A 23,930-nucleotide genomic window follows, 5' to 3' on the forward strand; every position below is an offset into this window, starting at 1 on the left:
GTACCATTTATCATATGTGATTGTCCTGGTCTCTGTGTTGAAGGTACCATTTATCATATGTGATTGTCCTGGTCTCTGTGTTGAAGGTACCATTTATCATATGTGATTGTCCTGGTCTCTGTGTTGTACCATTTATCATATGTGATTGTCCTGGTCTCTGTGTTGAAGGTACCATTTATCATATGTGATTGTCCTGGTCTCTGTGTTGAAGGTACCATTTATCATATGTGATTGTCCTGGTCTCTGTGTTGAAGGTACCATTTATCATATGTGATTGTCCTGGTCTCTGTGTTGAAGGTGTCATTTATCATATGTGATTGTCCTGGTCTCTGTGTTGAAGGTACCATTTATCATATGTGATTGTCCTGGTCTCTGTGTTGAAGGTGTATTTTGTTCAATGGGTTTATTCGATGTATGTACTGTTCTGCATATTTCTGAAGCCTCTTTCATACCCGGTGCTAACGTGCCAGTTGTCCATCCTGACATTGTCCACATTCTGATTGTGACCACATTTTTAGAAGGTTATAGAAAATATGCATTGTGATCTGATTGGGATCAGATTTTACAAGTGTAAACAGGACAAGATAAGGATACATGTTAGAACCAGGTATAAATGGGGGAAAAGCATGTCAAACCTGTACTGAATGCAACTGTTATTGTGTAAATATGTACCAATATATAAATACGATGTTTGTTTTTTTGCATGCTTTTTCTACACCAAAACATAATAAAATAATTTAAAATATCAGGAATAATTGAATCATGTCTTTTTTGTAAGTAATCAGTCAAAGTATATGCAAGAGTACAACCTTCAACAATGTTTTATTGAATTTGCGTATCAATCACAAACTTGTTGATTGATGAGAAAGATTTAAAGATCAAAAATATGTCATTATTACAGTATTTCAAGGTGGAATACGCCGTGCCAGTAGTCATCGAATTCTTCTGCTTCTTGAAGACAACATGGTGTGTGCTGTGCTGATGGAAGAGGTTGGAAACCGGCTTTCAACTTACTCCTGAAAGTTGTAATAGTAGAATACACAAGGTGCAGCTTCTACACTGGGAAGTACATCCTCAGTTCCTCTTGTCCTGTCAGTCATTACAGACCTTAGAGAGATATTTATAACGTGTCAGAAAGTGTCCAGATCTACTAGCCCACGTCAGCTAACGTTTTTTTAGCCCAGAGATTTTGTAGTAATGTCACTCAAATATACACATTAGACATGGCAAAATGTATAGAATTGCAAGAAAATGACCTTTAAAACGGCAACATTTTCCCTGCACCCCATGACAAAATGTGTAGAAATGTGTCCCCATAGAAAATAGAGAATGTTTCTGAGTGAACCACGGCTTTAAGGTAACGAATGTGTTATAAACAGATATTATAACATGTGTTAATAAACCAGGGTACTTTAAGGTAACGAATGTGTTATAAAACACATGATTCTTTCAGTTAATGAACCAACCCTAAACTAACACAAACTAACAGGGTGGCCTAGTGGTTAGAGTGTAGAGGCGGCAGGGTAGCCTGGACTAATACCCGGAAGGTTGCAAGTTCAAACCCCCGAGCTGACAAGGTACAAATCTATCATTCTGCCCCTGAACAGGCAGTTAACCCACTGTTCCCAGGCCGTCATTGAAAATAATAATTTGTTCTTAACTGACTAGCCTGGTTAAATAAAGGTCAAATAAATAAATAAAAACACATAGTTCTAATTATGACACATTGAGAGAGCAGCGCTCCTAAAGCACATCGATGCCTTGTTTTGTATCACATTCAGATGATTAAACTGTTTCCCTGATTATTATTATTAGACAAACAAAGGAGGGTGGAAGCAGTCTGAAAGAATGTTCCGTTACTATCTATCTCGGCAGGTAGCCTAGTGGTTAGAGCGTTGGGCCACTAACCGAAAGGTTTGTAGATCGAATCCCTGAGCTGACAAGGTGAAAATCTGTGGTTCTGCCCCTGAACAAGGCTGTCATTGTAAATAAGAATTTGTTCTTAACTGACTTGCCTAGTTAAATAAAGGTAAAATAAAAAAATATCCTAAACTGAGAGCATTGTTTGAGGTCTGTTGACATTTGAAGGCAATAAATAGCAGTTGAATCATTGAGCCGGAAGGGCATTGTTTGAGATCTGTTGACAGGATTTGAAGGCAATTAAATGGCAGTTGAATCATTCAGCTGGAGAGTGAACACAAGGCAGAAAACCATCACACTTGTTTTATGCTTTAAGATGTGTCAGTGCAGTCTGGAGTCAGTCTGTTGGAGTCGCAGCCAGCTGTTACTGCAGACTGGAGCCCAGGAGTCAGGACCCCTCCGCAGCATCACTCTGTTGGAGAGGAACACAAACCCAGGCCCATGTTCAAATGGGACTCTTTAAAAAACACACCATATCGCCCGTTGTGTGGTTCAAAAGGACTACGGGGGTGGGGGTGGGGGGTGTATATTACAGTGTGCACACCAGGCAAAAACTGTGTCAGATGTAAAAATGTATTGAACTCCTCTTAATCAATTCCCCACCAATACTTAAACATGCTTATGTGGTTCACCAATGTGTTTCTTCTGGGCCATGTTTGAATACATTCATCCTCCCCCTTCTATTGGCTGAACACAGTCTGATAGCTGTCCACTGATCCAGTCATGTCAGATCAGACTGTAGTTCAGGAAGGGAGGGAAAGAGGATGTTGTTGTTTTTTAAAAGTATTCCAACACAAAGCAGAGGAGCCACACCAGCCAACACAAACCTTAAGACTGAGCTGATCCAGGCAGCCGCTGTAGGGACTAAGACTCTGACAGTGGTGCCTCATGATGCACTAGAACCTCTTCTGAATGCTTCTGTGTGGCCAAGAAGACATCAATGACATGCTACACCACAATATATATATACAGTGGGGCAAAAAATACATATTTGCTTGTTTGTAGGTGACCAAATACTCATTTTCCACCATAATTTGCAAATAAATTCATTAAAAATGTGATTTTCTGGATTTTTTTTCTCATTTTGTCTGTCATAGTTGAAGTGTACCTATGATGAAAATTACAGGCCTCTCTTATTCTTTTAAGTGGGAGAACTTGCACAATTGGTGGCTGACTAAATACTTTTTTTGCCCCACTGTATATATATATGTGTGTGTGTGTTGGCCTGTCACCCACTTTAACCACAAACAGTAACAGTTTATAAAGGTGATAACTGGTGTGTGACACAAACACACACTATGTGCTCACCTTGGATACGTCCTTTTCAGACTTGACCTCATCTAAAGGTTCCTGAAAGACAGACTCAGACTTATATCGATCCATTTTCTATCTGACCACCTTCTGTTTTACTTGTTTGAAACCAGTATTACACTCTCAACTAATGTCTTTTAAACATATTTACTTTGTAAGAGTTGAGTTTGAGTGTATATATGAAATAAAGATGAAGGTAAATAATATTACAAACTATTGTATTGTTGTGAATTAGATATTAGATATTACTGCACTGAAATGCACAAGCATTTCACTACACCCGCAATAACATCTGCTAAATATGTGTATGTGACCAATAACATCTGCTAAATATGTGTATGTGACCAATAACATCTGCTAACCATGTGCATGTGACCAATAACTTCTGCTAAATATGTGTATGTGACCAATAACATCTGCTAACCATGTGTATGTGACCAATAACATCTGCTAACCATGTCTATGTGACCAATAACATCTGCTAACCATGTCTATGTGACCAATAACATCTGCTAAATATGTGCATGTGACCAATAACATCTACTAAATATGTGCATGTGACCAATAACATCTACTAAATATGTGCATGTGACCAATAACATCTGCTAACTATGTGCATGTGACCAATAACATCTACTAAATATGTGCATGTGACCAATAACATCTACTAAATATGTGCATGTGACCAATAACATCTGCTAAATATGTGCATGTGACCAATAACATCTACTAAATATGTGCATGTGACCAATAACATCTGCTAAATATGTGCATGTGACCAATAACATCTACTAAATATGTGCATGTGACCAATAACATCTACTAAATATGTGCATGTGACCAATAACATCTACTAAATATGTGCATGTGACCAATAACATCTGCTAAATATGTGCATGTGACCAATAACATCTACTAAATATGTGCATGTGACCAATTTAACATTTAACATTTAAGTCATTTAGCAGACGCTCTTATCCAGAGCGACTTACAAATTGGTAACATCTGCATGTGACCAATAACATCTACTAAATATGTGCATGTGACCAATAACATCTACTAAATATGTGCATGTGACCAATAACATCTGCTAAATATGTGCATGTGACCAATAACATCTACTAAATATGTGCATGTGACCCATAACATCTGCATGTGACCAATAACATCTACTAAATATGTGCATGTGACCCATAACATGTGATGTCCACATCCAAGTGGTTGCATATCCACAGCGTTTCAGTTGACAGGGAGATTCTCAATTGGGTAAAAAGTCTGTCCTCCCCTCTACACCTCCATCCTCCTCTCCTCTCCGAGCCAGAAAAGTGGTCACCAAATGTATCAAATAAAATCCAAGTTTCTTGGTCACGTGCACAGGACACAGCAAGTTTGTAAAGGGCACAGTGAAATGCTTATGTCGGAGAGTGTCAATACGTTAATAGGCGAAGGGATTCTTCTTCTCTCATCAATTGGTGTATTCTACCACGGAAGAGTTTTGAAATTCGCCCCCCCCCCCTCAATCTTGGACACTCTTGCTGACAGCTGTGGCTGCTTTGCGTGATGTATTGTTGTCTCTACCTTCTTGCCCTTTGTGCTGTTGTCTGTGCCCAATCATGTTTGTACCATGTTTTGTGCTGCTGCCATAGTGTGTTGCTACTATGTTATTATGTTGCTACCATGTTGTGGTGCTCCCATGTTGTTGTCATGTTGTGTTGTTACCATGCTGTGTTGCTACACAGGAGGCCTTTCAGTATTCATTGTAAATAATAATTTGTTCTTAACTGACTTGCCTCGTTAAATAAAGGTTAATATAAAATAAATACAAATCTACTGGGCTTAAATGAGGACCAGTCAACCTTTTGATACAGGATGCACTGACGCGTATTAACACTAATGCGTATTAGAAATGAAGTGGGATACAGTAGCCTTCCCCAAAGGAGGAGCAAATTACTAGTATCCTGCATTTCTTAGATCTCTTTCTTGTATTCTGTTTCTTAGGTTTCTTAGAACACATGAACTGTTGGGTAAATGATCGTGTGTACTGTTGAGGATCTGTCTGCCCAGTTTTCTGCACAACTAATTTTTGTATTTTTATTTGAATGCCTCTTTGCTGCCACCTGGTGTTTAAACTGGATGTTACGCAACAGTTTGATGTAAACTCACCTTCTCCATCGTTTCAGTGACCTTGAATTTCATGTTGTTGTAGAATTCCCTCTTGGGTAGTAGATACAGGAGAATCAGATCACATACTACAGTCGCCTTTGGAAACAGCAGAAGTAGAGCACAATTTGAGCCAGAGAAATATTATATTAATGTAATTTTGGGATCACAACTACCTCCATTACATTGTTTAATAGATAAACATATTTGTTTAGTCTATTTCTATACACGCTGTTTAAGAGATATACAGTAGACTACTGGAGATTCTGTAAGTTTTGCAGTATCAGATAATATATATATTATTAGATAGGATGTGTAGTATTAAATGGGATGTGTAGTATTTAATGGAATGTGTAGTATTTGACAGGATGTGTAGTATTAGACAGGAAGTGTAGTATTAGACAGGAAGTGTAGTATTTAATGGAATGTGTAGTATTTAATGGAATGTGTAGTATTTGACAGGATGTGTAGTATTAGACAGGAAGTGTAGTATTAGACAGGAAGTGTAGTATTTAATGGAATGTGTAGTATTTAATGGGATGTGTAGTATTTAATGGAATGTGTAGTATTTAATGGAATGTGTAGTATTTAATGGAATGTGTAGTATTTAATGGAATGTGTAGTATTTGACAGGATGTGTAGTATTAGACAGGAAGTGTAGTATTAGACAGGAAGTGTAGTATTTAATGGAATGTGTAGTATTTAATGGGATGTGTAGTATTTAATGGAATGTGTAGTATTTAATGGAATGTGTAGTATTTAATGGAATGTGTAGTATTTGACAGGATGTGTAGTATTAGACGGGATGTGTAGTATTAGACAGGATGTGTAGTATTAGACAGGATGTGTAGTATTAGACAGGATGTGTAGTATTAGACAGGAAGTGTAGTATTGAAAGACTCACCACTCCAAAGATTCCAACACCAGATCCTATAGCTGTTAGTGTTGGAATGATATCAAATTTTCTGGCCTGGAAAATAACAATAACATCAACAATCTTTAAACGTTTTAAATCTACAGTCGTAAGGGAGGAATTCAAAAATACTCTCTGGAATTTTACACGGATCGCAACCATGAACTTCATGAACTTACCACTGAACGCACAATGATGTCAAATCGAATCCCAAACACTTTCAGAAGCGTTCTTTTCTCCTGTGTGTCCTCCATATAGTGCTTTGCGTACCTAAAGCACAACGTTTAGATACACGTTTCAGCCTCTAGGCTAGTGTTCAGATCTGTATCCCTCTTCTGCTTCTCACATGACCCTAGCCATGCAACTAAGAAGAGTGAGCTGTATAATGAATAGTGTAACTTCCTTAGTCGCATGGTTAGCACAACCTCCAATGGTTATCACAACCACCAATGGTTAGCACGACCCCCAATGGTTAGCACGACCCCCAATGGTTATCACGACCCCCAATGGTTAGCACGACCCCCAATGGTTAGCACGACCCCCAATGGTTAGCACGACCCCCAATGGTTAGCACAACCCCCAAGCACAAACCCCAATGGTTAGCACAAACCCCAATGGTTAGCACAACCCCCAATGGTTAGCACGACCCCAATGGCTAACACGACCCCCATGGCTAACACGACCCCCATGGCTAACACGACCCCAATGGCTAACACGACCCCAATGGCTAACACGACCCCCATGGCTAACACCCCCATGGCTAACACGACCCCCATGGCTAACACGACCCCCATGGCTAACACGACACCAATGGCTAACACAACCCCAATGGCTAACACGACCCCCAATGGCTAACACGACACCAATGGCTAACACGACCCCAATGGCTAACACGACCCCAATGGCTAACACGACCTCCATGGCTAACACGACCTCCATGGCTAACACGACCCCAATGGCTAACACGACCCCAATGGCTAACACGACCCCAATGGCTAACACGACACCAATGGCTAACACGACCCCCATGGCTAACACGACCCCAATGGCTAACACGACCCCAATGGTTAGCACAACCCCCAATGGTTTTTTCCTGACCCCCATGGCTAACACGACCCCAATGGTTAACACGACCCCCATGGCTAACACGACACCTTTCTCTGTGTTTTTCTTTCATTTATTTGGAATCTTAACTCAGAAAAGGCTTTTCAATTTAAGAAAGTGGCCTGAATGATCAATAAATACTTTGTTAATGATTTATTGAGATAGGACAGGAAATGTAGAAGAGAAGTAAAGTTGGACTTCAAAACCCATGTAGAAATGTAGAAGAGAAGTAAAGTTGGACTTCAAAACCCATGTAGAAATGTAGAAGAGAAGTAAAATTGGACTTCAAAACCCATGCTGACTCTGACTCAGGTCTGCAGCATAAACCACAAGACCCTGGTGTTTAATTTACCTGAAGTTGTATCCCACAGATGCTCTGGCCGTGTCTGCCTCGTCGGGGTTTCCATAGAGACCGTGGAAGGAGTAGATCGGTTTACAGTCTGACTGGTCATGGTCCAGGTTACAGGTCCAGTCAATGATGATACCAATCGCCCCACCCTGTCAGATCAATCAATACATCCAGTCAACGATGTTACCGCTAACCCCAAACAGTACGATACTATCAATACATCCAGTCAACGATGTTACCGCTAACCCCAAACAGTACGATACTATCAACAACAATACATCCAGTCAACGATGTTACCACTAACCCCAAACAGCACGATACTATCAACAACAATGCATCCAGTCAATGAGGGTACCACTAAACCCCAAACAGCGATACTATCAACAACAATACATATAAACAAACATACGATACTATCAACAACAATACATCCAGTCAATGAGGGTACCACTAACCCCAAACAGTACGATACTATCAACAACAATACATCCAGTCAATGAGGGTACCACTAACCCCAAACCGTACGTTACTATCAATACATCCAGTCAACGATGTTACCGCTAACCCCAAACAGTACGATACTATCAACAACAATACATCCAGTCAACGATGTTACCGCTAACCCCAAACAGTACGATACTATCAACAACAATACATCCAGTCAATGAGGGTACCACTAACCCCAAACCGTACGTTACTATCAATACATCCAGTCAACGATGTTACCACTAACCCCAAACAGTACGATACTATCAACAACAATACATCCAGTCAACGATGTTACCGCTAACCCCAAACAGTACGATACTATCAACAACAATACATCCAGTCAACGATGTTACCGCTAACCCCAAACAGTACGATACTATCAACAACAATACATCCAGTCAACGATGTTACCACTAACCCCAAACAGCACGATACTATCAACAACAATGCATCCAGTCAATGAGGGTACCACTAACTCCAAACAGCACGATACTATCAACAACAATGCATCCAGTCAATGAGGGTACCACTAACCCCAAACAGTACGATACTATCAACAACAATACATCCAGTCAACGATGTTACCACTAACCCCAAACAGCACGATACTATCAACAACAATATATCCAGTCAATGAGGGTACCACTAACCCCAAACAGCACGATACTATCAACAACAATACATCTAGTCAATGAGGGTACCACTAACCCCAAACAGTACGATACTATCAACAACAATACATCCAGTCAATGAGGGTACCACTAAACCCCAAACAGCACGATACTATCAACAACAATATATCCAGTCAATGAGGGTACCACTAACCCCAAACAGCACGATACCATAAACAACAATACATCCAGTCAATGAGGGTACCACTAAACCCCAAACAGCACGATACTATCAACAACAATACATCCAGTCAATGAGGGTACCACTAAACCCCAAACAGCACGATACTATCAACAACAATACATCCAGTCAATGAGGGTACCACTAACCCCAAACAGTACGATACTATCAACAACAATACATCCAGTCAATGAGGGTACCACTAACCCCAAACCGTTACTATCAATACATCCAGTCAACGATGTTACCGCTAACCCCAAACAGTACGATACTATCAACAACAATACATCCAGTCAACGATGTTACCACTAACCCCAAACAGCACGATACTATCAACAACAATGCATCCAGTCAATGAGGGTACCACTAAACCCCAAACAGCACGATACTATCAACAACAATACATCCAGTCAATGAGGGTACCACTAACCCCAAACAGTACGATACTATCAACAACAATACATCCAGTCAATGAGGGTACCACTAACCCCAAACAGCACGATACTATCAATACATCCAGTCAACGATGTTACCGCTAACCCCAAACAGTACGATACTATCAACAACAATACATCCAGTCAACGATGTTACCGCTAACCCCAAACAGTACGATACTATCAACAACAATACATCCAGTCAATGAGGGTACCACTAACCCCAAACCGTACGTTACTATCAATACATCCAGTCAACGATGTTACCACTAACCCCAAACAGTACGATACTATCAACAACAATACATCCAGTCAACGATGTTACCGCTAACCCCAAACAGTACGATACTATCAACAACAATACATCCAGTCAACGATGTTACCGCTAACCCCAAACAGTACGATACTATCAACAACAATACATCCAGTCAACGATGTTACCACTAACCCCAAACAGCACGATACTATCAACAACAATGCATCCAGTCAATGAGGGTACCACTAACTCCAAACAGCACGATACTATCAACAACAATGCATCCAGTCAATGAGGGTACCACTAACCCCAAACAGTACGATACTATCAACAACAATACATCCAGTCAACGATGTTACCACTAACCCCAAACAGCACGATACTATCAACAACAATATATCCAGTCAATGAGGGTACCACTAACCCCAAACAGCACGATACTATCAACAACAATACATCTAGTCAATGAGGGTACCACTAACCCCAAACAGCACGATACTATCAACAACAATACATCCAGTCAATGAGGGTACCACTAAACCCCAAACAGCACGATACTATCAACAACAATATATCCAGTCAATGAGGGTACCACTAACCCCAAACAGCACGATACCATAAACAACAATACATCCAGTCAATGAGGGTACCACTAAACCCCAAACAGCACGATACTATCAACAACAATACATCCAGTCAATGAGGGTACCACTAACCCCAAACAGCACGATACTATCAACAACAATACATCCAGTCAATGAGGGTACCACTAACCCCAAACAGCACGATACTATCAACAACAATACATCTAGTCAATGAGGGTACCACTAACCCCAAACAGCACGATACCATAAACAACATAAGCAATCAACGGAGACATCAATAACACCAGTGTCTTCAAACACTTTTTAAATCAGTTCCAATTTGAGTGTTCTACTAAGCTTTCACTCAGAAATGACCTTTGACATAGCATACCTCGTTACCAATAACACCATCATTACACCTCGTTACCAATCACACCACCTTCATACCTTGTTACTAATAACACCATCATACCATGTCACCAATATCACCATCATCATATCTCGTTATCAATAACACCGCCATCATACATCGTTACCAATAACACATTTACATTTACATTTAAGTCATTTAGCAGACGCTCTTATCCAGAGCGACTTACAAATTGGTGCATTCACCTTATGACATCCAGTGGGACAGTCACTTAACAATAGTGCATCTAAAACTTAGGGGGGGTGGGGTGAGAGGGATTACTTAACCTATCCTAGGTATTCCTTAAAGAGGTGGGGTTTCAGGTGTCTCCGGAAGGTGGTGATTGACTCCGCTGTCCTGGCGTCGTGAGGGAGTTTGTTCCACCATTGGGGGGCCAGGGCAGCGAACAGTTTTGACTGGGCTGAGCGGGAGCTGTACTTCCTCAGTGGTAGGGAGGCGAGCAGGCCAGAGGTGGATGAACGCAGTGCCCTTGTTTGGGTGTAGGGCCTGATCAGAGCCTGGAGGTACTGAGGTGCCGTTCCCCTCACAGCTCCGTAGGCAAGCACCATGGTCTTGTAGCGGATGCGAGCTTCAACTGGAAGCCAGTGGAGAGAACGGAGGAGCGGGGTGACGTGAGAGAACTTGGGAAGGTTGAACACCAGACGGGCTGCGGCGTTCTGGATGAGTTGAAGGGGTTTAATGGCACAGGCAGGGAGCCCAGCCAACAGCGAGTTGCAGTAATCCAGACGGGAGATGACAAGTGCCTGGATTAGGACCTGCGCCGCTTCCTGTGTGAGGCAGGGTCGTACTCTGCGGATGTTGTAGAGCATGAACCTACAGGAACGGGCCACCGCCTTGATGTTAGTTGAGAACGACAGGGTGTTGTCCAGGATCACGCCAAGGTTCTTGGCGCTCTGGGAGGAGGACACAATGGAGTTGTCGACCGTGATGGCGAGATCATGGAACGGGCAGTCCTTCCCCGGGAGGAAGAGCAGCTCCGTCTTGCCGAGGTTCAGCTTGAGGTGGTGATCCGTCATCCACACTGATATGTCTGCCAGACATGCAGAGATGCGATTCGCCACCTGGTCATCAGAAGGGGGAAAGGAGAAGATTAATTGTGTGTCGTCTGCATAGCAATGATAAGAGAGACCATGTGAGGTTATGACAGAGCCAAGTGACTTGGTGTATAGCGAGAATAGGAGAGGGCCAAGAACAGAGCCCTGGGGGACACCAGTGGTGAGAGCGCGTGGTGAGGAGACAGATTCTCGCCACGCCACCTGGTAGGAGCGACCTGTCAGGTAGGACGCAATCCAAGCGTGGGCCGCGCCGGAGATGCCCAACTCGGAGAGGGTGGAGAGGAGGATCTGATGGTTCACAGTATCGAAGGCAGCCGATAGATCTAGAAGGATGAGAGCAGAGGAGAGAGAGTTAGCTTTAGCAGTGCGGAGCGCCTCCGTGATACAGAGGAGAGCAGTCTCAGTTGAATGACTAGTCTTGAAACCTGACTGATTTGGATCAAGAAGGTCATTCAGAGAGAGATAGCGGGAGAGCTGGCCAAGGACGGCACGTTCAAGAGTTTTGGAGAGAAAAGAAAGAAGGGATACTGGTCTGTAATTGTTGACATCGGAGGGATCGAGTGTAGGTTTTTTCAGAAGGGGTGCAACTCTCGCTCTCTTGAAGACGGAAGGGACGTAGCCAACGGTCAGGGATGAGTTGATGAGCGAGGTGAGGTAAGGGAGAAGGTCTCCGGAAATGGTCTGGAGAAGAGAGGAGGGGATAGGGTCAAGCGGGCAGGTTGTTGGGCGGCCGGCCGTCACAAGACGCGAGATTTCATCTGGAGAGAGAGGGGAGAAAGAGGTCAGAGCACAGGGTAGGGCAGTGTGAGCAGAACCAGCGGTGTCGTTTGACTTAGCAAACGAGGATCGGATGTCGTCGACCTTCTTTTCAAAATGGTTGACGAAGTCATCTGCAGAGAGGGAGGAGGGGGGGAGGGGGCGGAGGATTCAGGAGGGAGGAGAAGGTGGCAAAGAGCTTCCTAGGGTTAGAGGCAGATGCTTGGAATTTAGCGTGGTAGAAAGTGGCTTTAGCAGCAGAGACAGAGGAGGAAAATGTAGAGAGGAGGGAGTGAAAGGATGCCAGGTCCGCAGGGAGGCGAGTTTTCCTCCATTTCCGCTCGGCTGCCCGGAGCCCTGTTCTGTGAGCTCGCAATGAGTCATCGAGCCACGGAGCGGGAGGGGAGGACCGAGCCGGCCTGGAGGATAGGGGACATAGAGAGTCAAGGGATGCAGAGAGGGAGGAGAGGAGGGTTGAGGAGGCAGAATCAGGAGATAGGTGGGAGAAGGTTTGAGCGGAGGGAAGAGATGATAGGATGGAAGAGGAGAGAGTAGCGGGGAGAGAGAGCGAAGGTTGGGACGGCGCGATACCATCCGAGTAGGGGCAGTGTGGGAGGTGTTGGATGAGAGCGAGAGGGAAAAGGATACAAGGCAGTGGTCGGAGACTTGGAGGGGAGTTGCAGTGAGGTTAGTGGAAGAACAGCATCTAGTAAAGATGAGGTCGAGCGTATTGCCTGCCTTGTGAGTAGGGGGGAAGGTGAGAGGGTGAGGTCAAAAGAGGAGAGGAGTGGAAAGAAGGAGGCAGAGAGGAAAGAGTCAAAGGTAGACGTGGGGAGGTTCAAGTCGCCCAGAACTGTGAGAGGTGAGCCGTCCTCAGGAAAGGAGCTTATCAAGGCATCAAGCTCATTGATGAACTCTCCGAGGAACCTGGAGGGCGATAAATGATAAGGATGTTAAGCTTGAAAGGGCTAGTAACTGTGACAGCATGGAATTCAAAGGAGGCGATAGACAGATGGGTAAGGGGAGAAAGAGAGAATGACCACTTGGGAGAGATGAGGATCCCGGTGCCACCACCCCGCTGACCAGACGCTCTCGGGGTGTGCGAGAACACGTGGGCGGACGAAGAGAGAGCAGTAGGAGTAGCAGTGTTGTCTGTGGTGATCCATGTTTCCGTCAGTGCCAAGAAGTCGAGGGACTGGAGGGAGGCATAGGCTGAGATGAACTCTGCCTTGTTGACCGCAGATTGGCAGTTCCAGAGGCTACCGGAGACCTGGAACTCCACGTGGGTCGTGCGCGCTGGGACCACCAGAGTAGGGTGGCCGCGGCCACGCGGTGTGGAGCGTTTGTATGGTCTGTGCAGAGAGGAGAGAACAGGGATAAACAGACACATAGTTGACAGGCTACAGAAGAGGCTACGCTAATGCAAAGGAGATTGGAATGACAAGTGGACTACACGTCTCGAATGTTCAGAAAGTTAAGCTACGTAGCAAGAATCTTATTGACTAAAATGATTAAAATGATACAGTACTGCTGAAGTAGGCCAGCTGGCAGTGGGTGCGTTGTTGACACTACACTAATCAAGTCGTTCCGTTGAGTGTAATAGTTTCTGCAGTGTTGCTATTCGGGGCTAGCAGGCTAGCTAGCAGTGTTGTTTACGTTACGTTGCGTTAAAAGAACGACAATAGATGGCTAGCGAACCTAGAAAATCGCTCTAGACTACCCAATTATCTTTGATACAAAGACGGCTATGTAGCTAGCTAAGTAGCTAGCTACGATCAAACAAATCAAACCGTTGTACTGTAATGAAATGAAGTGAAAAAGTGATACAACCTGTGAATGCGACCGGGTAGTTGAGTTCTATACAGAAGACGTTGGCTAGCGTTGGCTAGCTGTTGGCTAGCTAGCAGAGTTGGCTAGCTAGCAGAGTCACCTACGTTAAGGACGACAAATAGCTGGCTAGCTAACCTCGGTAAATTAAGATAATCACTCTAAGACTACACACTCTAAACCTAAACAACACAATTATCTTGGATACGATGATACGAAGACAGCAAAGACAGCTATGTAGGTAGCTAACACTAAACTAATCAAGTCGTTCAGTTGAGTGTAATAGTAATAGTTTCTCAGTGCAGCTAATCAGTGGACGTTAGCTAGCTGGCTAGTGAAGACTACGTTAGGACGGCGAAATACGATAATTACGCAATTATCTTTGATACAAAGATGGCTATGTAGCTAGCTGAGAAGAAATTGCTAAGATAAGACAAATCAAACCGTTGTGATATAATGAAATATAATGAAAAAGTTATACTACCCGTTGGAGCGACGTGCAGATGCGACCACTCGCTCCACTCGCTAACACCACCATCATCATACCTCGTTACCAATAACCAACATCATCATACCTCGTTACCAATAACCAACATCATCATACCTCACCACCATCATACCTCGTTACCAATAACCACCATCATCATATCTCGTTACCAATAACCACCATTATCATACCTCATTACCAATAACACCATCATCATACCTCGTTACCAATAACACCATCATCATACCTCGTTACCAATAACACCACCATCATCATACCTCGTTACCAATAACACCACCATCATCATACCTCGTTACCAATAACACCACCATCATCATACCTCGTTATCAATAACACCATCATCGTACCTTGTTACCAATAACACCACCATCATCATACCTCGTTACCAATAACACCATCATCATACCTCGTTATCAATAACACCATCATCATACCTCATTACCAATAACACCACCATCATCTTACCTCGTTACCAATAACACCACCATCAAACCTCATTACCAATAACACCACCATCATACCTCGTTACCAATAACACCATCATCATACCTCATTTCCAATAACACTACCATCATACCTTGTTACCAATAACACCACCATCATCATACCTTGTTACGAATAACACCACCATCATCATACCTCGTTACCAATAACACCAATATCATACCTCGTTACCAATAACACCACCATCATCATACCTCACCTCCATCATACCCCGTCACCAATAACACCACCATCATCATACCTCACCACTATCATAATTCGTTACCAATAACACCACCATCATCATACCTCACCACTATCATAATTGCTACCAATAACACCACCATCATACCTCGTTACCAATAACACCACCATCATTCCTTGTTACTAATAACACCACCATCATCATACCTCGTTACCAATAACACCACCATCATACCTCGTTACCAATAACACCACCATCATACCTTGTTAGAGCATGATACTATCAACAACAATGCATCCAGTCAATGAGGGTACCACTAACCCCAAACAGCACAATACTATCAACAACAATACATCCAGTCAATGAGGGTACCACTAACCCCAAACCGTACGTTACTATCAACAACAATACATCCAGTCAATGAGGGTACCACTAACCCCAAACAGCACAATACTATCAACAACAATACATCCAGTCAATGAGGGTACCACTAACCCCAAACAGCACAATACTATCAACAACAATACATCCAGTCAATGAGGGTACCACTAACCCCAAACAGCACAATACTATCAACAACAATACATCCAGTCAATGAGGGTACCACTAACCCCAAACAGCACAATACTATCAACAACAATACATCCAGTCAATGAGGGTACCACTAACCCCAAACAGCACAATACTATCAACAACAATACATCCAGTCAATGAGGGTACCACTAACCCCAAACAGCACAATACTATCAACAACAATGCATCTAGTCAATGAGGGTACCACTAACCCCAAACAGCACAATACTATCAACAACAATGCATCCAGTCAATGAGGGTACCACTAACCCCAAACAGCACGATACACTATCATAATTCGTTACCAATAACACCACCATCAGCATACCTCGTTACCAATAACACCACCATCATACCTCGTTACCAATAACACCACCATCATCATACCTCGTTACCAATAACACCACCATCATACCTTGTTACCAATAACACTACCATCATACCTCGTTATCAATAACACCATCATCATACCTTGTTACCAATAACACCACCATCATACCTCGTTACCAATAACACCACCATCATATCTCGTTACCAATAACACCACCATCATATCTCGTTACCAATAACACCACCATCATCATACCTCGTTACCAATAACACCACCATCATACCTTATTACCAATAACACCACCATCATACCTTGTTACCAATAACACCACCATCATCATCCCTCACCTCCATCATACCTCGTTACCAATAACACCACCATCATCATACCTCGTTACCAATAACACCACCATCATACCTTATTACCAATAACACCACCATCATACCTTGTTACCAATAACACCACCATCATCATCCCTCACCTCCATCATACCTCGTTACCAATAACACCACCATCATACCTTGTTACCAATAACACCACCATCATCATCCCTCACCTCCATCATACCTCGTTACCAATAACACCACCATCATCATACCTCGTTACCAATAACACCACCATCATACCTTATTACCAATAACACCACCATCATACCTCGTTACCAATAACACCACCATCATTCCTTGTTACCAATAACACCACCATCATCATCCCTAGTTACCAATAACACCAACATCATACCTTGTTACCAATAACACCACCATCATACCTCGTTACCAACACCACCACCATCATACCTTGTTACCAATAACACCACCATCATACCTCGTTACCAATAACACCACCATCATACCTTGTTATCAATAACACCACCATCATACCTCGTTACCAATAAGGCCAACATCATACCTCATTACCAATAACACCATCATCATACCTCGTTAACAATAACACCATCATCATCATACCTTGTTACCAACAAAACCATCATCATCATACCTCGTTAACAATAACACCACCATCATCATACCTCGTTACCAATAACACCACCATTATACCTCATTACAACAAGACACACAGCCATACAGGGACTGACAGGTACTTGCAAACCCCCTTTACTCATAAATATAATAGCATATTGCTCACCACTTTGGCTATGGCGGCGAAGTTGAAGCCAGACATCTGTACCAAGTCGCCCAGTCTGAAAATGGGACACAGTGGGGACGTCTTTGGGTCATACAGGCAACTTTTGATGTACTGATTGTCGATACCTTCTACGAGGTTACACCTAGAGTGAGAACAGGAAGAGATCATTGTTAAAAAGATGGCAAGTTTATATCATACTGTACTTGTTATGTAGCAAAATAGAGATTTGAATCAATATCACATTTGGGACCTCCTCCATATTCAGTGCATAGCTACATACACAATATGTGTGTGATGTAATGCATGTATCAAACATGGCAACCATTGCCTGAGGCTCCTTAATGGTCCTCTGGTCACCTCACACATAGAAGAAACGGTGCCATCTAGAACCCTGTTCTAGAACCCTGTTCCCCGGAGTTCCGCAGGGCTTGCAGGATGTCGTTCCAACTAGGCTCCACACCTGACCATCTGAGCTAATTGATCAGTTCAGTGATTGCCTCAATTCAACACACCTGGTATTCCAGGTTGGTTCAATCAAAAACATGAAGTGCCTGCGGCACTCCAGGACCACGGTTGCCTATCCCTGATCTAGAACCTTAAAGCGTTCTTCGGCTATCCCCATAGGAGAACCCTTAGAAGAACTCTTTTTGGTTCCAGGTAAAACTTGGAAACCCTTTTTCTAAGAGCACAGGCTGGTGGATGAGGTGTAGGATGTTATTTATTCTCCTGCCGACCTGCTCTATTGTCACGAATATTACCGAAGGTGACTCCCCTTCTTGTTCGGGTGGCGCTCGGCGGTCGTCGTCGCCGGTCTACTAGCTATCGCCGATCCGTTGTTCTGTGTTCGTTTAGTTTTGTCTAATTGGTAGCACCTGCTTCTAGTTTGATTGTTAGGATAGGGTATATATAGTCTGTTTAGCCCGCTTCTGTTTCGCGCGGGCTTGTTCGTCTGTTTTGTTGGTTGAGTGTATTTTGTTGTATTTTGGGTTTCACGCTGTCTGGTTATATTTCTGTTCATTTGTGTTTTCACTTTGTACATGTTGTGTTTCGGGACATAAAAGCGTGTTGTTTTTCCCACATCTTTGCTCTCTGCGCCTGACTCCACACCTCTTCACTCATAACTGTGACATCTATATTAAAAAATATATAAGTCAGTTAAGAACAAATTCTTATTTACAATGACGGCCTACCCCGGCCAAACCCTCCCCTACCCCGGCCAAACCCTCCCCTACCCCGGCCAAACCCGGGACGACCCTGGGCCAATTGTGCGCCACCCTATGGGACTCCCAATCCCAACTGGATGTGATGCAGCCTGGATTCAAACCAGGGACTGTAGTGACCCACTTTTGCACTGAGATACAGTGCCTTAGACCGCTGCGAGAGCCTAATATATGGTCTGAGGCCTCAATGTTCTGCTCCCCTACAAAAGAGCAGAGAGGGGGCAGTATTATTAACAATGATGTAAACAAACCCTGGAATGCTGATGAATCAATGAGAGACTTTGAAGCCAACGGTCGGCCATATTTGCACTACCCAGTAGAAGCAGTCCTCCATAGGAGTGAATGGAATTTTACAGTATTTAAATTAAATGTGTCAAGGACAACATTACATGTATTTAAGTATTTTTTTGTTCTTATATTGGGGACAGTAACATCAGTAATCTACTTGAAGTAAAATGTTTTTATATACAGTACCAGTCAAAGGTTTTGACACACCTACTCATCCAAGGGTTTCTCTTACTTTTTCCTATTTTCTACATTGTATAATAATAGTGAAGACATCGGAACTATGGAATAACACACATGGAATCATGTAGTAACCAAAAAAGTGTTAAACAAATCTAAATGTATTTTATATTTGAAATTCGTCAAAGTAGCCACCCTTTGCCTTGATGACAGCTTTGCACACTCTTGGAATTCTCTCAACCAGCTTCACCTGGAATGCTTTCCCAACAGTATTGAAGGAGTTCCCACATATGTTGAGCACTTGTTGGCTGCTTTTCCTTCACTCTGTGGTCCAACTCATCCCAAACCATCTCAACTGGGTTGAGGTCGGGTGATTGTGGAGGCCAGGTAATGTAATGCAGCACTCCTAATGTAATGCAGCACTCCATCACTCTCCTTATTGGTCAAATAGCCCCTATACAGCCTGGAGATGTATAATAGTCCCACTAAGTGCAAACCAGATGAGATGGCATATCGCTGCAGAATGCTGTGGTAGCCATGCTGGTTAAGTATGCCTTGAATTCTAAATAAATAATTGACAGTGTCATCAGCAAAGCACCATCAGACCTCCTCCTCCATGCTTCACGGTGGGAACCACACATGTGGAGATCATCCATTCACCTACTCGGAGTCTCACAAAGGCACTGTAGTTGGACCCAAAAATCTCAATCTCAAATTTGGACTCATCAGACCAAAGGACAGTTTTCCAACAGTCTAATGTCCATTGCCTGTGTTTCTTGGCCCAAGCAAGTCTCTTCATCTTATTGGTGTCCTTCAGTAGTTTCCTTTGGAGTCCTTTGCAGCAATGTGACCATGAATGCCTGATTCACGCAGTCTCCTCTGAAAAGTTGGTGTTGAGATGTGTCTGTTACTTGAACTCTGTGAAGCATTTGGGCTGAAATTTCTGAGGTCCAGTTAACTCTAATGAACTTCTCTTCTGCAGCAGAGGTAACTCTGGGTCTTCCTTTCCTGTAGCGGTCCTCATGAGAGACAGTTAACTCTGGGTCTTCCTTTCCTGTGGCGGTCCTCATGAGAGACAGGTAACTCTGGGTCTTCCTTTCCTGTAGCGGTCCTCATGAGAGACAGTTAACTCTAATGAACTTCTCTTCTGCAGCAGAGGTAACTCTGGGTCTTCCTTTCCTGTAGCGGTCCTCATGAGAGACAGTTAACTCTAATGAACTTCTCTTCTGCAGCAGAGGTAACTCTGGGTCTTCCTTTCCTGTGAGAGACAGTTAACTCTAAGCGGTCCTAGCGGTCCTCATGAGAGACAGTTAACTCTAATGAACTTCTCTTCTGCAGCAGAGGTAACTCTGGGTCTTCCATTCCTGTGGCGGTCCTCATGAGAGCCAGTTAACTCTAATGAACTTCTCTTCTGCAGCAGAGGTAACTCTGGGTCTTCCTTTCCTGTAGCGGTCCTCATGAGAGACAGTTAACTCTAATGAACTTCTCTTCTGCAGCAGAGGTAACTCTGGGTCTTCCTTTCCTGTAGCGGTCCTCATGAGAGCCAGTTAACTCTAATGAACTTCTCTTCTGCAGCAGAGGTAACTCTGGGTCTTCCTTTCCTGTAGCGGTCCTCATGAGAGACAGTTAACTCTAATGAACTTCTCTTCTGCAGCAGAGGTAACTCTGGGTCTTCCTTTCCTGTAGCGGTCCTCATGAGAGCCAGTTTCATCATAGCTCTTGATGGTTTTTGCGACTGCACTTGAAGAAACTTAAAAAGTTCTTGAAATGTTCTGTATTGACTGACCTTCATGTCAGTAATGGACTGTCGTTTCTCTTCGCTTATATGAGCTGTTCTTGCCATATAGGGCTATCTTCTGTACACCACCCCTACCTTGTCACAACACAACTAACAGGCACACCAGTTAATATGAAATGCATTCCAGTTGACTACCTCATGAAGCTGGTTGAGAGAAAGAGTGTGCCAAGAGTGTACAAAGCTATCATCAAGGCAAAGGGTGGCTACTTTGAAGAATCTCAAATATAAAATTGGAGTGGCCATCACAAAGCCCTGTCCTCAATCCTATAGAAAATTTGTGGGCATAACTGAAAAAGCGTGTGCGAGCAAGGAGGCCTTACAAACCTGACTCAGTTACACCAGCTCTGTTAGGAGGAATGGGCCAAAATTCACCCCACGTATTGTTGGAAGCTTGTGGAAGGCTACCCGAAACGTTTGACCCAACTTAAACAATTTAAAGGCAATGCTACCAAACACTAATTGAGTGTATGTAAACCTCTGACCCACTGGGAATGTGACCCACTCTCTACTATTATTCAGACATTTCACATTCTTAAAATAAAGATGTGATCCTAACTGACCTAAAACAGGGAACTTTTACTAGGATTAATTGTTAGGAATTGTGAAAAACTGAGTTTAAATGTATTTGGCTAAGGTGTATGTAAACTTCCGACTTCAACTGTATATATATATATGAGTTCCACGACCTACAAGACAGATCGGTTGAGGGACGAGTGTCGCGTAGGAGTGACGCCATCTGACGTGAGGCAATGCTTAAATGGCAAAATAATCTAATATCACGATTTACTTGATTTATATATATTTAAATTATTATAATAATTTATGTTTAGCTCACATAATATAATTTAAGGTATACAATAAGGTGTCTGTAATAGAATACATGTAATTTCTGTCTCTTTCTAAATACTGTATATTTTACAATGGTGAGGGAGTGCCAAGATGGAGGCACGACGGCTTCAAAACAGCACCCCCTGGCTGTCATCTAGGGTATATATACATAATGAATGATGAATCTGTGGTTGTGTTAAATGTGTATTCACCAAGTCATTACTGTCCTGATCATCTATCTTTCAGAAAGGTACAGTCAGCGGGAAATATATTTTTGATTTACATTTGGTTGAGTTGTCAACTAACATCAACAAAAAAATGTCACCATTGGATTTAGGTTAAAAGTTGGGGGAAAAAAGCGAACTAAATTATTTTAGCGTTGATGACGTTTGCAATTCCAATCAGTTTTCCACAGTGATTCAAATAATCTGGTAATGCCCTCCGTTCCTGCTTTGATCAAATTTAATATTTTTTGTTGAAATGACGTGGAAACAACATTGATTCAACCATTTTCCCCCCATTGGGTTGTGTATATCTCTATATGATTTTAACCTATAGAATCTGTCTCTTCTTAATGTCAACCTATAGAATATGTCTCTTCTCATGTTAACCTATAGAATCTGTCTCTTCTCATGTTAACCTATAGAATATGTCTCTTCTCATGTTAACCTATAGAATATGTCTCTTCTCATGTTAACCTATAGAATATGTCTCTTCTCATGTTAACCTATAGAACCTGGCTCTTCTCATGTTAACCTATAGAACCTGGCTCTTCTCATGTTAACCTATAGAATCTGTCTCTTCTCATGTTAACCTATAGAATATGTCTCTTCTCATGTTAACCTATAGAACCTGGCTCTTCTCATGTTAACCTATAGAACCTGGCTCTTCTCATGTTAACCTATAGAACCTGGCTCTTCTCATGTTAACCTATAGAACCTGGCTCTTCTCATGTTAACCTATAGAATCTGTCTCTTCTCATGTTAACCTATAGAATATGTCTCTTCTCATGTTAACCTATAGAATATGTCTCTTCTCATGTTAACCTATAGAATATGTCTCTTCTCATGTTAACCTATAGAATATGTCTCTTCTCATGTTAACCTATAGAATATGTCTCTTCTCATGTTAACCTATAGAATATGTCTCTTCTCATGTTAACCTATAGAATATGTCTCTTCTCATGTTAACCTATAGAATATGTCTCTTCTCATGTTAACCTATAGAATATGTCTCTTCTCATGTTAACCTATAGAATATGTCTCTTCTCATGTTAACCTATAGAATATGTCTCTTCTCATGTTAACCTATAGAATATGTCTCTTCTCATGTTAACCTATAGAATATGTCTATTCTCATGTTAACCTATAGAATATGAATAGAATATATCGCTATCAGGGAGTTACTGAATGACCTCCCACTATCCTGACCTCAGCTCGCTATCAGGAGTTACTGAATGACCTGCCACTGACCTGACCTCAGCTCGCTATCAGGGAGTTACTGAATGACCTGCCACTGACCTGACCTCAGCTCGCTATCAGGGAGTTACTGAATGACCTGCCACTGACCTGACCTCAGCTCGCTATCAGGAGTTACTGAATGACCTCCCACTATCCTGACCTCAGCTCGCTATCAGGGAGTTACTGAATGACCTCCCACTATCCTGACCTCAGCTCGCTATCAGGGAGTTACTGAATGACCTCCCACTATCCTGACCTCAGCTCGCTATCAGGGAGTTACTGAATGACCTCCCACTATCCTGACCTCAGCTCGCTATCAGTGAGTTACTGAATGACCTGCCACTGACCTGACCTCAGCTCGCTATCAGGGAGTTACTGAATGACCTGCTACTATCCTGACCTCAGCTCGCTATCAGGGAGTTACTGAATGACCTCCCACTATGCTGACCTCAGCTCGCTATCAGGGAGTTACT

The 23,930-nt window shown here is 42.7% G+C and overlaps 1 protein-coding gene across 5 annotated transcripts in view; it reads right to left on the minus strand.

The window, feature by feature from the left end:
- Window positions 1-803: 803 nt before the first annotated feature.
- LOC124014605 (P2X purinoceptor 1-like) overlaps window positions 804-23,930 on the minus strand; it is a 98,606-nt gene continuing 75,479 nt past the window's right edge. For 3 of the 5 annotated variants that reach the window (XM_046329799.1, XM_046329790.1, XM_046329828.1), the window contains 8 exons: window positions 17,687-17,828; window positions 7,761-7,906; window positions 6,484-6,574; window positions 6,296-6,361; window positions 5,395-5,490; window positions 3,229-3,270; window positions 2,748-2,838; window positions 804-2,332 (listed from right to left, as the gene is read on the minus strand). In XM_046329799.1, coding sequence (XP_046185755.1) covers window positions 2,785-2,838; window positions 3,229-3,270; window positions 5,395-5,490; window positions 6,296-6,361; window positions 6,484-6,574; window positions 7,761-7,906; window positions 17,687-17,828 — 637 coding nt within the window. In that variant the 3' untranslated portion in view covers window positions 804-2,332; window positions 2,748-2,784. The remainder of the gene's footprint in view (window positions 2,333-2,747; window positions 2,839-3,228; window positions 3,271-5,394; window positions 5,491-6,295; window positions 6,362-6,483; window positions 6,575-7,760; window positions 7,907-17,686; window positions 17,829-23,930) is intronic. The other 2 variants (XM_046329808.1, XM_046329819.1) reach the window with 2 other exon arrangements.

This window comes from Oncorhynchus gorbuscha, linkage group LG02 (genome assembly GCF_021184085.1).
Source record: "Oncorhynchus gorbuscha isolate QuinsamMale2020 ecotype Even-year linkage group LG02, OgorEven_v1.0, whole genome shotgun sequence".
NCBI lineage: Eukaryota > Metazoa > Chordata > Actinopteri > Salmoniformes > Salmonidae > Oncorhynchus > Oncorhynchus gorbuscha.